General features: G+C 41.0%; 1 protein-coding gene across 2 annotated transcripts in view; it reads right to left on the bottom strand.

Moving 5' to 3' along the window:
• The window catches only part of AOAH (acyloxyacyl hydrolase), a 67,652-nt gene that overhangs the window by 27,571 nt on the left and 23,442 nt on the right, over positions 1–16,639 (bottom strand). For both annotated transcript variants that reach the window (XM_010713032.4, XM_010713031.4), the window contains exons 7-14: positions 12,461–12,531; positions 11,314–11,374; positions 10,739–10,809; positions 10,426–10,474; positions 9,939–9,987; positions 9,573–9,667; positions 2,674–2,765; positions 207–289 (exon numbers count right to left, since the gene is read on the bottom strand). In XM_010713032.4, the coding sequence (XP_010711334.1) occupies positions 207–289; positions 2,674–2,765; positions 9,573–9,667; positions 9,939–9,987; positions 10,426–10,474; positions 10,739–10,809; positions 11,314–11,374; positions 12,461–12,531 (571 nt within the window). The remainder of the gene's footprint in view (positions 1–206; positions 290–2,673; positions 2,766–9,572; positions 9,668–9,938; positions 9,988–10,425; positions 10,475–10,738; positions 10,810–11,313; positions 11,375–12,460; positions 12,532–16,639) is intronic.

The raw sequence follows: 16,639 nt of genomic DNA, 5'->3' as shown, positions 1-16,639 counted from the left end.
AAAGTAGATGCAGATCTCAATAGAGATGCAGATAGAAGTGATCAAGGATAGATGCTGAGTTAAATAAGTGCTGGTCTCTATTTTTCCACAAGACATGTGGGTGATTAGGAAAGGTTTTTTCTTAGTTTCCGAAAGATGCTTATTAAAGTCACATCAAGCATCAGATAATAGGATTTCTTTTTAAAGGTTAAAAAATCTTAACGTACCATTCTGGGAAATGTTCTGCAGGTCTCGGTGATTGCAGCGATTTCTCCTGCGTAAACGTAGATACAGAGAGTCTGTCCAGCCTCTGAAATAAATTAAGAATACGTAAGCTGCTTGTCTCGTATGATGTGGATGAAAACACATCAAATGATATAAAAAGAAGTATGTTCTTGATCCTGAACAACTCTGTTCACCAGCTGAAAATGTAAGTCAATTCTACAATTTCCCTTTTTTGTGGTCATAAAATTCTATCATTTTGAAGAAGGTGGCCTAAAATGGAAGACTGAATATTCTCTGAGAAGCTGTAAATGGATGGTGAGTTTCTTTGGAATGTTCATTCTGGATGCTTTTATCCTGGTCTTTCAGACAAAGTCTTTAAGAACCTATTTGTTATACGTTATTTATCAAAACAATCCTGTTGATTGCTCACTAATTGGCTTTTCAATGGTCTGCTGTGGAACAGTAAACAAAAAGGAAAAAATACTGGCAAGGCATTCATTTCCCAGTGACATAAATCTTAGGTGGATTGATCTGAAAACCACTTCTGCTTTGATTTTGATCAGTTTTCTCCTGCACTGTTGAGAAAAAATGAAAATGCAATGAAAAGGATAACAAAGCCAGGAGAAGCTGATGAGAATGCCATGCTCTGAGTCACAGTTACCTGGCCATTGTTACTCGGGATTTGATCTTGTATTTGAACTTAGATACTGAAGTTTTCAGATAATTGCAATACCATGGCTCAAGAACAGTCAATTTAGGTGAATGCAGAAGAACATAAAACAACAGTAAGTGTTGAAATCGGCAATAAAAAGTAACTACCTACACAGACACACTTGATAACACCAACCTTTAACCACGCAATTGGCTGCACAAGGAGTGCAGGAGGTCTCTGCCTTTCAGCATAGCAGTGGGGGGATGAGGGGAAGCAAACAGAACTTCTTGGCTATAGCAGACACTCCTCAGCTAATCAGTGATGTACGTCCTCACTGATTAGGGGGTGGGAAGGCCAGGCCTAGGCCACATTGGTTTGCGACTCTATTTCTGCAGGCCTGGAGAGAATGGAAGCCTTTCTGCAAGCAGTGTTCTCTCAGAGAACATTGCCTGCTGGTCTCCTGCAGACTCAGTCGTTGTGTTGGGAGATTTTGAGCTGCTTCTCTGAAAAGTGCATTGAAATCCTGAGCAGTCCTTTTTTGCTTTCCAGACATGGAAGAGATTTAAAAAACAGACTGAAAACTCAACACTGATCCAAGGCCTATTGCTGGCAATGCCAGGGTCGCTGCTAAGCTCTGGTCTGTTGCTAACTTCAGATCTTTTGCCACCCAGTTAAATGCTGGGTTCTGAGTAGCCAGATGTTGTGATCGGTTTCTAAAGGCTGGTTTTGCTGGTAGCCCTGAAAGAAGAGGCTGCATAGATGTTCTCTGTTAGCTCGTGAAGTGATACAGAACCTTTAAACACGTATCCTGTGCAGGTAGCTGAGAGAGCCCAGTTTGTGCACAGGCAGAAAGAAGCAGAAAGTACAGCTGCATGGCACAACAGATATTTTTCCTGGAAAAGAATATATTGTGTCAATTTATAAGTTCTTTTGGTAGAAGGCTTCTGCTGGTTTGCCCTCTGCTTGGTTTGGCATTTCACTGGATTCATGACCTACCTTTGATATATAAACTAAAAAAATATCCTGAACCCAGGCAAAACCAGGCACTGCTGATGAATTATATCTTTCAATTCTGGCAAGAGACACGAGCCTCTTAATGCTGGTCAGAAAGATGATTGAAGAAAATACTTTTTTTTTTTTTACTCAACAATTCAAAATGTTGACATTCCAAGGTGCTTTTATTATGTTTGCACTCGGTGTTCCTTCCCTTCTACCTGAGACTCAGACTTTTCTCCATCTATCCCAGCAGTCTTCCTCTTTCAAAAGAAGAAATTCAACAAAGCAAATGAAGTCATATCATTTTCTAAACTATTCTTTTGCTACTTTCTACCAGATGTGAAAAAAAAAAAAAAAAGCACACAGAAAAAAAATTGCCCCACCTGCAGAAAAAGAAATACCATCAAAATAACCATGGGTTATCACTTATTCTACTGTTTCAAAAAGAAATATAGAACAGGAGAAAAGGGTGCAAAAAGAAAGGAAAATGCTGATCTTTGTTATTCTTATCTATTTTTTCCTTCTCACTGCTTTGGAAGTTTCAAAAAAGCAAGATTTCATTTTTTAACACTTTCCTTTTATTTTTTTCCTCCCAAACTATATTTTGATCAGCTCTAAAAGCACACAGAATTTCAGGAAGAATGGGCTAGATTACTGAGAAGTGTACATTTACTTAAGGGTTTTAAAATGTTGCTAGATTAGAGGGTGACCTTGATTTTAGAAACCCATCTGTCCAGCATTTTTTGTCTTTTCTTCCAAGCACTGCTTTTTTGCTGCTTTCGAGGCTCACTATGGCTTCTCCTCCCTGTCCATTAGCTTACCCAATGGTGGAGTTTAGGAACCCAGTGATCTCTGAGAACTGGGGCCAGTCAAGCTCATCGGTGAAAGCCATTGGGAGATTAGCAAATGATTTCTGAAAAAGAAATTTTTAAATCAACCTAATTTCACCTTCACAGACAAAAAAACAGCAATTACAATGATGGCTATAGTGGCAGTTATTTAAGAAGCTGACTCTTGCACAGTGGACACACCAAGAGGCAGAGAAAGGAGAAGCAGAACCAGGGGCATTCAGAAATGTCTGAGTTGTATCTACCAACACCCTTTGATTCTGGAGGATTCCAAAGCTCTTCCTGAGTTGTATCACGTTGCAGATGGACACAACCAAGATAACAGCTGTTTGCTGCCCTTCTAAAGGTGAGTACACCTGGACAATGGAAGAGATGGCAGTGCTTTGTCCACAGTCTCTCTGGCAAATGGATGGGAATGCAAGGATGACGCTGAACTCACTCCAAGCTCCCTTGCAATCTCCAGCAGCATGAGCTGTGAGTATCCAGCCCCTAAAGACCTCTACAATGCAAATGTCTTGTACTTTTGCTGGTCTTTGTCCTCAGTTTAATTATTTTTAAAATGATTGCCTCTGCAAATGCCTCTGTGTGGTCACACAGTCAAAGTGAAGTACCTTGTTTGCCTATCTTTTGATTTGTGACAGTGCAAAAAGTGGTGAAAGAGAAAAACGGCCTCCAGAAACTATGCTACTGCAGAAGGACAAGAATATGGAGTAAATTTGCAGCTTGTCCCAGACTAGGCTGGGCTCACAAAAACAAATGTATAAATTCAATGTGCTCAAACATAAAAAAAACGTTGATGAAAACGGCAATAACCAAAGAAGGTCAAAACATAAAATAAGAGAACTTACAGGCTGGTTTAATCTATGTAATTTATTAGCTTCATTTTCTTTTAAATCAATTGTAGAGTTTCCTTAAGCCATCACAGCTATCAACAACAAGCAGGCAGAAATTCTTTCTCCAACAGGGTCAGAATTAACTGAAAGCTATTCTCGGTGTCTCAAAAAGTCTTTATTCCCACAAAATTATCATTTAGGTGAATAGGAGCTTTACTTGAGTATATGATTATGGGCTTTATATGTAAGAGGCTGGGAGGAAAAGAGGAGGAGAGGCAAGAAAGGGGGGCAAGGGGGAATGAAATCCTGAAGCTGAGCTCAGTGCAGCCTAATGCATGGCAGATGCCAGCATAAAGCAAGTAACAGCCTATTTGACCTACTTATGGTGGCTCTGCATTAGTTACCAAGGTGAAAATGGGTCTGGCTTAACAGCTTTCAGTGGCTTTTCTCTCATATATATATATCTGTGTGTGTGTGTTCTTGGCTGTAGCTGCATATATGCATCTATACACACGTGTGCATATTTTAAAGACTGGAGGGAACTTCTGAACCTCTCTCCCTAAAAAGTGATAGCTTTATTTGCAAGCAGACAATTAAGGGGCTAAGCTCAACTTGGTCATTTGCTGCATTTATCTCCCTGTAGATTGGCCGTGAAGACAACAGAAATATTGAAAGAAGTAACTTAACATAGGACAAGCTATAGATATGGTCTTGTATCAGACACATCATACACCTGCATATAGAGCCCAAATGTATTTTTCTGTGACCAAGTCTACCATTTTTTCATATTATCACTCCAGAACAATGTTTTCATTGGACAAAGCCCATAATAACTTTTTAACTGTTTTTCCCCTGCAATCTTAGCTTAAATATAAATTAGCCAGAATCTAATTATGTTGCAAATTGCTCTGGAAAGGAACATTTGAGCCCAGAATTATAGCCGCATTTGAAAACTGTAGATAGGTTTGGCATTGACACCGCTCCAGCAAAGTATTTAAGCCAGATTTTTGAAGATATTTCAGGACTGAAAGGTGGAGATGAGCGGTTAATTTCAGATAAATGCTAGACCTTGAACTTGCAGAGTTGTAATTTGGAAAGCACAGCCTAACAGACTGCCTTTTGCTTAGTCTCAGATGCAAATGTGGCCCACAGTAGAGTTGGATCTATTCTGACTTTTAGCTTAAAACTCCTCTCAGCACAGCCCTGTTTAAATACCATTCACTCAGCCTATTCTGGCTGAGAAACCATGCATCAGCCTATGTGCCAGATTTTAGCAAAGAATGATTAGAAAGTTAGTTCTAGCTTCAAATGCTGTATTTTAGTCTCAAACGCCCTAGATGGGTCTCAATTCAAAGGAACCTTTACACCTCTTAGATGTGTCTTAGCTTGAAGTACACCTCCCCAACCTTCCCCTTTTTCTTGCACTGCAAAGTCACGGCTGGTGCTAAAGACACACCAAGCCACGCTGGACAAAGTCAGATTAAATGGAAGAATGCTCAGTGCTGCTAAGGCAAGATATTTTCAAAATCAGACCACAAAAGGGCACTGGAAACTTAATGATAACAGAGCCGTTTAGAAATGGCAGATGCAGAAGTTGTGAAAGCACTGAAGTACCCCTTTCTCTGAAAGAAAATCAGGTATTTGTTTTTGTAGTCATTTTAGCAGTGTTAAGTTCCTCTTGACAGCATTACATAGCTGAGACAATGTTCTTATTGTGAAAATAAGCTTAGAGCTCCTGAGGAGGAAACATCCCATCTTTTCATAAATCATGAATAACATGCAATGTTGCAAGGGCTATAAATGTGAAATTAGAAAAAATATCACCTTATTTCTCCAAAATACAGCATCTGAGTAATTATAATGCTAGCTGGGAGAAACTTGGCTACAACTCACCAGATTTACAGAGAAGCTAGAACATGTTTTGAATAAGATTTTCACAGATCAAATTGCTGTTATTTCTATTGGGGCTGAAAAAAAGAAGGAGTGAGAGGAGTAAATGTTCCTGAACTCAAATGTAAAGAAATGTTGCTTTTTATATTTTCATTGGAAATACACAGCAGTAACTTGTTATTTAAACGAGATATGCAAAGATATTGCGTTTGTGGGCAAATAGATGTTTACTGAATTACAGATAGATAGATGAGGGATTTATTTTCGTCTTTATTTAGCATGAAGTAGAGATTCAAGAGCTTTTAAATTCATCTTCCTAGAGAGGATAACTCCAGCTCCTTTATAAATATAGCGCTTTTATCTCCAGATAAAATGTTTTCTGAAATGAGATTTAAAAGTAAGCTCCTATCCCAGACATGTAACAGAAAAATGCTGCATTTAGTAGCTATTTGGAAGTCAATTACAAGCAGATGGACAGAGCAGCAGGAGTGCAATATCCATGGCTAGACACACCAGTGTTTTGAACATTAAAATTCCACAAAAAAACATCCACCTCAGACAAAACCAACAGTATTTCTTCTGCTTTGTTAAACCTCATAAAAAGCATGCCTACTGCATTATACTTAATTTTTAATGTCAGAATTTTAACGTCAAAGGAATGAACATTCAGCTCAGTTCTTGCTGAAGAAAGGAGAAAGGTCTGGCAGACCTAAGACTGGTTGACAAGAAGGAAGCCAAAATAATCATCTCCTTGATACAGTTGAATAATTCCCTTCCTGTAATTCTTCTACTTGGGGTGTTTAGGGATTAGAAATAATGTGCTTATCTGAGCAGAAGCTTTCAATGGACACCTTCCACAATGAATTTAGTGGGAGGAACATCCATTAAACATGACGATAACTTCTCAGCTAGAAGGAGAAATACAAAGCCCAATACATCTTCTCATACAGCAGCTTTCCAGCAGCAGTCTTTGAGAAGATAGAGCAAGGATCTGAATTCCAAACTGTTCAGCCCAAATCAAGTACTCATATTCTGGTCATCCTCTGCTTGTCATCCAATGATCCAAATGGCAATCTGAGCCCACTTCAGTGTAGAAATTTCTCTTAAATATTCTCATTCTTTCCTCACTCAACTTTGCTGCTCCTTTGCATGGCAGCATAATCAGACAAAGCACCAGTTCTGCAGAGCCTCTTAACTGAATTCTCAGCACCTCTCCTCTAAAATTATTTCCCCACATAATTAGCTCTATAGCAGGAATTAACAGCTGCTGCTGATGTGATGCTGATTAAAAAGAGGGCCCACAGAGTTGTTAAAGTGTAAATTTTACTTTACCCTTACATATGTGTATGGGAACACATGTAAGGATAAATATGAAATACATTAAATATATAAAGCATATAAAATAAATATGTAAAATACAGAAAATTGGTAAGGTAATAAAAAACTGAATTTCATGAATTTGAGTTAAGAGGCACATAACGCTTTCCTTGGAAAATAGTAAAATACTTGGGGGGGGGAAAAGCCCTACTTGGAATTCTATGTAGAGGGCTGAATTACCATTGAAATGAAAATTAAAGCTTTGAACTCCCTCTGCTATTGACTACAAAAGAAACCAGTTGATCAACTAATTTTCCAACGTGTCCTATCAAAGAAATTTTGTCAGAATCTGAGTGAAATGCCTTAAGATTGGCAGCAGGTAGACGAACTTAATGCACTGTCCCCTCCTTGCAAAGCCCAGGCTCTTCTTGCTGCGGTCCCAAATTATGGTTGGTTCTGTAAGATTAGGATTTAGACCCTCTGCACCTTCTCTAGTCACAGAACCAGCCTTAGGTGTGTTCAGAAATTCTCCATAAGGAAGAGAGCACAAAGAAAGGATGAGTGCCTGCTGGCCACGAAAGGCATACTGTGACCAGACCCAGAGCACACTGTTATCTTTTGGTTTTTACAGGAATGGAAAAACATGGCCTACTACTTCAACCTTTTCATTTTTGCATATGAAAAAGGGAGAGAGAGCGAGCAAGGGATGAGGAAAGGAAGACGAGAGGAAGGGAGGGATATTTCTTGGTCAGATATCTCCCTGCAAAGTTCTCAAGAAGCATGCAACTACACGTTTTTATTCTTCTCTCTCTTTGCAGAAACATCCAGAACTTTTAAAAACACAGAATGACTGTTCTCTTTTTCACTTTGTTAATTAGACCTACACAGGAAGGACATTTACCAACAGGATGTAACGCTATTTCTCAAGAAACATATTGCACCTTCTCGACCCCGAAGCAAGACGAATTACTGCTATTGGCTTTCTACACACAGAGTAAGATGCAGAAGTGCAAGAAAGAGGAATAGGCAGCAACAAAGAGGGATAAGCAGCATCAACTTCTGAATTAGCTCCAAATGTTTTTTTACTCGTAATTTTGTTCACAGGTGACGCTTTCCTTAGTTAGGGTTAGCTGCTAATTAAACGACATTTTAGCACTGCTAGTGTTTAAACACTTGTTAGTTCGCAGCACTGAAGTCTGTATCTCTGCATCAATATATCTGTTGTATGTTTGTCCAGTAGAAATGCTTGAATACAGTTGTATTTAGCTTCTCCAGTTCCAGCAATCCCTTAATTCCTTTTACTTCCTACACCGTGGGTGAATGGAATGACTGTGAAAGGCCAGAGTGAATATGTCTTCGTCCTTATTCCCCCAATGCAGGGCTCATGCTCTGACTTAGAATAATGGAATCGTTTATGTTGGAAAAGACCCATAAGATCACCAGGTCCAACCATCTCAAAACACTACCAATTCCACCACTAAGCCACGTCCCTAAGCACCACGTCCACATGTCTCATAAACACCTCCAGGGATGGGGATTTCACCACCTCCCTGCACAGCCCATTCCAGTGCCTGACCACTCCCTTCCACGAATAAATTTTTCCTGATCTTCAGTCTAAATCTCCCCTGATACAACTTGAGGCAATGAGCGACTCTATGGGAGAAGAACCATTTCTCCCTTTCCAACCAGCCCTTGCTCTTTCCAGCACATCACCGAGCTGGAGTTCAGCTCTGAGAACACAAAGTCTGATTCTCTACTTTACATAGAGAGGACCATGCAAGTTGCTCCACAGACACCAGACAATAACAACAGACAACTTGAACCATCATCTGCGCTCCGGCACTGGGCCTTGATATTTCTGCCTCAGCATGCCATCCAGCTAGCAGAGAAATACTTTCTAAACCCTCATGTCAGTAACAATAAAATGCTGACGTAGTCTAAAACTCTTCTTGCCTGCATAGCTTTGCCACCAGTGTTACTGCCAGAATCATCATCACCATCAGTGTTATTACCATCTTTATTTGACAAGATAATCTCAATTACCATTAGTGCTAATTTATTATGCTCATCATCAGCTTTGTCATCAGTGTCATTCATCTAATAACCGCTCATAAATGTTTAACAAAGAAAAACAACAGCTAATTGGCAACATTTAAATCAGCTCAGCTCTGGAAGCAGAAGAGGAAAAAATGCATGAACTCTCAGACCTATGGACCTACAAAAGCACAATAACTGCAGAAGTTTTGGGACAAACATGGTTCTCCAGAAATTTTTCATATTGCACAGAGGTCAGTGGAGGAGTAGTGGGAGTTCTGCAGGGATGGAGGAGATGTGCTCACCCTGTGCAGAGGACATGACACAGGCCAGGGAGCTGCATCAGCTTGAGGAAGCACACAGCAATGAAGGACAGGAGCATGCCTGCGAATTTCCCCCCCCCCCCCTTCTAATTACTGCTTGCTTAGATGATCTTTTCTCCTGTTGTCTCATTCAAATTAGTGACCTGCAAGAGCTGAATCTCAGTGTAATTCAGAGCTGGGTGAATTATATTGCTGTTAAAAATGGGAAACACTGCCTAAAGACAGTTATCAATGTGCTAGTGATGCTCTACACTCATTACAGAAACTGTTCCCTTTAGGACAAATCCACTGCAAACCTCTAGTGATCCCTATATGTCTGCAGATGTATTTGTGCAACAAGCTACAGAATCTGTGCACTGGAGTCCCTTTGTACTATTACATGTATGCCACAGATGAGGGAAAACAATCCAGAAGACATTTCAAAAGCAGGGGGAAAGCAAGCAGTGATTTTGGCAGGCCAGGTGCAGTTTCTCACCGCGGACATCTGTGTGACAGTCATCCACTCGGGTGGGATGTGGAAATGCGCGCCAGCTGAGTCTCCCAGCAGCACCACCCCCTGGGAATCCGCACCTAATTAACACACTTGGTTAATGGCATGAAATGCTCCCAACACGTAAAGCCCTCCTAATAGTGTAAGAAGGCAGAGCATGGAGAGCAAGGCTTGCAGAGCAACATCTACACAATTGCAAAAAAGTAAGAAGAACGTGCGCCATTTTGCCTTGCCCATGAAGATAGGGAAGACCGCTGTCATTCCTCCACGTTGACAATGATCAGAAAAGCACTAAAATATGAAATGAACACAAAACAGACATCGTTCCTTGTACTGGCTTTAAAGCCTCACCTTTGCAGAATTTTTCCTCGTAGGGAATTCCATCTTTTGGATCCACGCCCTGTTGAAGGAGGGAAAGGGCAGATGAACGTCTCTATCCAGTGCTCGAAAAATGGTGACACAAAGTGGAAGCTTAGAATTTAGGTCTTGAATGTTTGCCTGTCGGAAGCACTGCATGGTAATAATGACACCTTCCAATAAATTATTCTAATAAGTTTACGTACATTTCAATTAATTATAATAGCTATAATTTAAATAATCATAAGCATTGATAAACAAACTCTCATAACTGCTTCCTCTGTGTTCCCTTATTTTTTAATAAATGCAATTTTATTTGAATATCTGAGGAAGTAAAGAAACGGAATAATCCAAATCAGCTAGTAAACCAGAATAATAAAACCCCAACATTTATGGACTATTTCAAAAGGAGAGAAAAAAAAAAAAAAAGAGAGAAAAAGCAATCAGGAGGGAATTTTAAGATGTAACTTCATTTACTTACCCATATGCCATTGCAGTTAGAGTCGCTTTTCGCATCCCAGTTATCAGGACTAAAACAGAATTAGAAAGGGTTATACAACGTTACAGAAAATAAGGGAAAGAAGGGGAGGAAATCAGAAAGCTTTGTGCTATTTTCCATTAAGAATGTAAAATAATTAGAATTTCCTTCCTGCACACAAGGGCACCTCACTCAAAGGCAATGAGAAACGCTGTGCCCTCTCACAGATTGCCTAAAAACAAATATGGAGCTTGTCCTTTACAAAGCCACAATTGTTACAAGCAACTAAATTATCTGAAATAATTAAAAGCTTTACCGTCTGCCAGGGTACACGGTGGTGTTTTTGTCATCACAGTCTCTGCCACGCCAGTGATAGCCCCTCAGTGTCTACAAGCCAGGAGGAACACACAAATAGAATACTCGTCGTTACTCTGGTGCTTTTAATTTAAAATATCTAAAATGAGAATCTAACTTGAAGTGCAGGAATAAAGCCCAGTAAATGGGTTGTATTTCAGGGCGCTTTTACTGAGCTTTAATAAATGACACCTTGCACACTTTGGTAAAGAAATAACCTGGGATTTATTTATTTATTTGTTTAAACATGTTGGTACTTTACCTCTTCTAAATTCAGTAAACAGACCACTTAGCAGCAGAGCAATTTGCTTCTGCTGGGAGCACGAGCTTCATGTGTGCATCTGCCCAGCTGGCATAAATGAATGACTGTGATTTCATCCAGAAGCAAACAAGTCTTTTATGACAAATAAACTTTTTTTCACTTCCCTTCTATACCATCTTCACATGAATTAATAAGGCACTGCAGAAAGTGTGATGAAACCCACTGACGTTCTCAGTATTAAGGGATTATTGTACCAAAGGAAAGGTTTTGCTTACTGGGAAAGTACTAAATTTATCTCCATCAAAATCTTCAAAAGGCAGTTTATTGCTGAGGACACTGTGAAAAACAAAAACAACAAATGCAGCGTTAACATAAGGAAGGAAACCTATTCAGAAAAAATGTAGCGTTCAGAACAGAAAACAGCTGGCATGTTGTTTGCAGATCTGTGCTCAATTTTAGTTCTCTGCTTGTATTTCAAAGTGACTCTGCCCAAAGGAGCAAATTCTGATCTCCTTCAATATCTGCTGACTGTGGGACTGAGTTTGCAATAGCAAACCCTCAGCCTCTTGCACAAACTGGGGCACCACATCGGTGGTAGAAGTAAATATCACTTTGGAAGTGAACACCACACTCAGTCTGGTACATCTCATAAATCTGCCAGATAGGAAATAGTGGCAGAAATATTCTACCTGCAGAAGAGCTGCAGAATGGAGTCTTAGCTGGTGGAAACCTTCTTCCGCTCTTAAAAACAAATGGCATATACTCATTCTCATGTGCATTTAGCCTAGAGACTTGCAGTTTCCAAACCAAGCTGTAGATACACAAACACGTGCTTATTTTATTGGGTAAAAATCAGCTTTTGAAGAATGACCTAATATTCTCAGTCTTTCTTCAAAGCTCTGACTCAAAGTTAGCAATGAGATTAAGCTGTTCTTCCTGTCCACCCAGCTTTCTTAAATACCTGGTGAGTTTCCTACACTTGCAAGCTTAATTCCTATTCTTCACATACCCTTAGTTTGCCTTAAGTCTGGCAGAATATGGGTTTTGGCACCGAGCAACACAATGGAGATATCTCTGGGACTCCAGAAATCTCAGGAAAAAGCCAGCACCTCCTATGGTGTCATACCACTGTGTAGCAGAGAGCTCTGTTCTGTGACAGAGCATGTTTGTCCTCTTGGACCTGCTGAATGCATGCAAATATTTTAAGTATTGCAAAAGCACGGGCATCCCTCCAAGCAAATCTCACCCACCTGAAAACTCTATGCAGCTTCCACACGCACTGCCTGGGCAGTGGTTTTAGGAAGGAAAGAAACAGCAGTGAAGTACAGGGAGATTTGTTAAAGGTGAGGATTATTTTTCTCCTTTGAAAGAAACAGATGTACCACACTGTTTCTGGTGAAGAGCTGAAAACTTTATACATACTATTTAATCCTCTCACACAGGTCATCCAGAGGAGGAAATGCACATAGATTTGGGAACCCCACGGTGCTTTTCTGGAGGGCAAGAAAATAAAGAAAGATGAATACATTAGTTCATAGAGACACCGTGTCAGTCAAGACCAGACCTAAATCATGTATTTTCTGCCCAACAGCATCTGAAAACACCAACAACTCCACTAAAGATGCCACATGCCAGAGGATTTGAGGATTTAGACCTGACGCAGCAGTCAACTTAGGGATTACAACTGAACATTTTCTAAACCAAGTACATTTACTTTCAGAGAGCTGCAAAATTGAAAGGAAGGAAGAAGCTCTCATCAAACTGCCTCCTGTCATGCAAAGTTATTTCTTTCACTCTTTGTAAAATCACCTATTCTCACCTTGAATAAACACGACAGTATCTTGCACTTAGCACAGAACTAGGGAAAGCAATGCACACTGCAGGCTAAAAAGCTGACTTCTGCACACTTGGTGGGGAGCTTTGGATAAGCTAAAAGTCAAGAGCCAAAGAGAGCAGAAATAGGGGGGAGCCAGCACGTGCATAGAATGCCTTTGATTTTTAATGAGTTTTTTTTTTTTTTAAACCTAGGATCTCATAACTAGTTTTGATCTGGCTAGCACAGCTGCTGCAGGATGAACTCTTCCAGCATTAGCAGACTACAGGCCAACCCAGTGGAGGTCCCAGGTAACCAGGAAGATTCAGAAAGTAAAAGAGCCCTTCTTAATGCTCAGGTTAGAAAACACTGTGGTGCATTGCAGCTCAAACCCACAAATACACTGTGAGCGTGGTTTCACAGCAAGTTCAGGCAGCCTTTAAACACCAGGAGTATTCAGGTGGCCAATAAATATGGAGGGCTAGTTGATGCACAGGCTAATTAATTGTATTCACCAAGGCCATATTCAACATATAAATCTGAAACAGCTGAGCAGATGGATGTACTCATTACTTCATGCAAAGGAGGGTAATTATTTATGTTGCCATAGCACCTCTGTCCTTGGACCAACTCCCTTATGTTACACATTTTACATACACAGAAGAAAAGTAAGATAGCCCTCGCACTAATGAGATTATAGCCCCTACCTAACATAAAACAGAAGGTAAATACTGTGTACAGCTTGGGAGAGGACAAGAAAAAGCTTTTAATCACCACAAGGGGCAGCAACCACAGCATGCAAAGCTTTGACTGATGGAGAACTCCCAGGACAAGGGGAAATGGTTTTAAGTTGAGGGAGGGAAGATTTAGGTTGGATGTCAGGAGGAAGTTCTTTATTATTGGAGTGGTGAGGTGCTGGAACAGCTGCCCAGAGAGACTGCGCATGCCCCATCCCTGGAGGTGTTCAAGGCCAGGTTGGATGGGGCCCTGGGCAGGTATTAAATGTGGAGGTTGGTGGCCCTGCGTGTGGCAGGGGGCTGGAGATTCATGATCCTTGAGGTCCCTTCCAACCCCGGCCATTCTGTGATTCTGTAACTCCTAGAGGTTGCTGAAGGGCAGCGAGGCAGGGTTTCATCAATGTGTTGGGCACTGCCCCACAGCTCTTGTGAAGGAAGGCATTTGCTTGGGCAGTTAACAAGGAAAAATGGAGATAAGCTACACAGCAGTAAGAGTAGAGGTCACCCTCAGCAGAAAGTCACAGCTAGGATTTCAACATGGAGGGAAGGGGGTAGTGAAGAGATGAGGAAGCCCTCAGTGTAAAGACAGTAGGTAATGATTGCACCACAAGCAGAAGATGAAAAAAAAATGCTGTGCTTGTAGAAGCTTTGCAGCACTGGAAGTGGAGTAGTGACAATGCACTCTGATGGACACCACAGAGAAATCAAAGAAACAAAAGGAAAAAAAAATAGGGGAGCCGAGAAACAAGAAATCTGCAAAAAAAGCCCCCCCAAAACAGCTAACTCTCCCTAGTTCTGTCAGACTCATATGGCAAAGCTGGCATTGCACTAGGGACCAAAGGCTTTGCAAACCTCTGTACAGCTTCCTGGAAAGGATTGAAAAAAACCCACAACACTTTCCCCACCTTTTCCATGTAGGACTAATCTCAACGCTGCCTGCAAAAGCACTGGAGGCTCTGAAAACTTTCCATTGTGCTAAGATTTGTGCTGTCTTCATCTAAGCTGTTGGTTTCTTACTTCAGCCTAAATCACAGCATGCAAAGCCTTTGAAGTTAAGGCACCCGGAGCCCAAACTGTGCCAGAAAGACAAAATTTCCAAGAAATAAGTTAATAAAGCAGGCCTTCTTTTATTCTGCTTTCAGGCTTCATTTAAAGTTTATCATTTGCTGCAAGTAGAATAAAACCTTTCCTGCATTTTTCTCAGCTAGTTGTGAAAACTGCTGCTGACTGGAGCTCTGTGAGCTTTGAAAGAAGGCAGCCCTGCAGCCCCAGCACACTGCTCAGCTCTGGTTGGAATTGCAGGCATCTCCCCAGCAGAGCCATGCCATGATTGCAGCAGTTGATGGGCAGGAGACTGGTTCGTGCCCTGCTCTGCCTTGCAGCTCTCTTTTGTCTCCCTTCTGTGGCTTCCCACATCTCCTGCTGTAGGGATGAGAGTTATAGGCAACGTGTAGTAGCTACAAGATTGCACACACACAGCTTACTCTCACTAAATACTAAAGGCACAACTCTCTTCTGCTGAAGTAATTTTTTCTCTGCTGTTACTCAAAGATGCCTCACCATTCATAAGAAAAGTTAGTGCTAGAAATACTCATAACAACCAATAACAATAATATTTAATTCATGGCCTGTTAACATTCCATAATGACATTCCAGTAATTATTTTAATTGGTTTTATGAAAACAAAGAAAAAGCCCCTGATGTTTGTTGGTGCTTGGTTTAAATGAGTTGCTCACAGATGGCTTACTACATTTAATGAATGGAGAAGCTTATTAGATATTTTGGGTTTAGTATTTTTCACCACATTTCCACATCTGGAAGATACTTTCTCTTTTTCCCAAACCTACAGCAACCCTAAGAAATGCTCAGTAAATACAATCCCCTGGCAGCCAGGCAGACCTTCCAATCTCCTTAGCACCAGCTTTAATCACCTCTGTTTTATGCACTGTCATGCACAGCAGCTGAGCCAAGATGGGACAGTTAACATGCAAGAACCTCTCCAGAAGGCTGGGGAGTTCTTTCTCCAAACACGCCACAAAGCAAAGGCTCCCAAAATGGTGGCTATGAGGAAAAAAAAGATAATTTGCTGTCTCCCTCCAACATAGGTCAAAACTTTTAAGAGGTCCTGCTATGCCCCTAGAAGTGTTGCTATTATTAATTTTCTGCCTTTAACACATTTTTCTTAAAGTATCATTGCAAGAAACACACTAGGTGTAACTGCAGAAGTGCAACCACTGAGGTGATACTTGTTTTATTTTGATGTGGCCTCATGCTGTATGGTTATGTAGGTTTAGAAACTGGAGAAAGCCAGATATAACAGAGTCTTGCTGCTCTTAGCCAGGGTACATCCTAATTGCCCTTTCCATTGATGAACAGGCAATTAGGGGCTGAAAGAAGCCAAGGGCATAGTGATGGAGGATGAGGAGGTACAGGAGATTTGAGTTCATGGTAGAGCACTGATACATTGGAAAGAGACCCCATAGCACCAAGGACTGTTGCCAACCATGCCAACCTACTTTGCAGACCTCAAAAGAACATGCTATGTTCTGCAGAGGCCAGTCATGACTTGCCACACAAGGAACACAGCTTGGTGTGCAAACAGGAGGGGAAAAAAAAGGATCAGACTCCTCATTTCAGCTAGTAAAGCCCATGCAAGGGAGGTAAAGAGCTCTGCATCCTAACAGGCAGCAGTTGCTCATCAATCCCTCTCCATCCCACACCTGCTCCGGAGCTCAGTCTAACAGAGAGGACCTCCTTCACTCAGAGAGTCTTTCTGCAAGCATTAGACCTGTGGGCTTGCACCCTGGGAAGGGAATTAGATATCGCATGTAATTTGAGAGGAAATCTCAGGCAATCAGGAGGACAGCACTGAATAGGGAGGAAAATGAATAAGATCCTGCTGGTTGCTGTTCTGTAGGAGCTGAGACCCGTCTCTCCAGTGCATTGTTTATTTCCCTGGCTTCACAATTTGGCAATTACCCAAAGGCTAATTAGGCACCTCCATTTTCGCTTTTGTGAGTAGCATCACAGTGAGGGTTCAGGAAGAAGCGA

The sequence above is a fragment of the Meleagris gallopavo genome, chromosome 6, assembly GCF_905368555.1.
Source record: "Meleagris gallopavo chromosome 6, MGAL_WU_HG_1.1, whole genome shotgun sequence".
NCBI lineage: Eukaryota > Metazoa > Chordata > Aves > Galliformes > Phasianidae > Meleagris > Meleagris gallopavo.
Note: the sequence above shows the minus strand (reverse complement) of the source record. Positions and strands in the feature narration are given on the sequence as shown.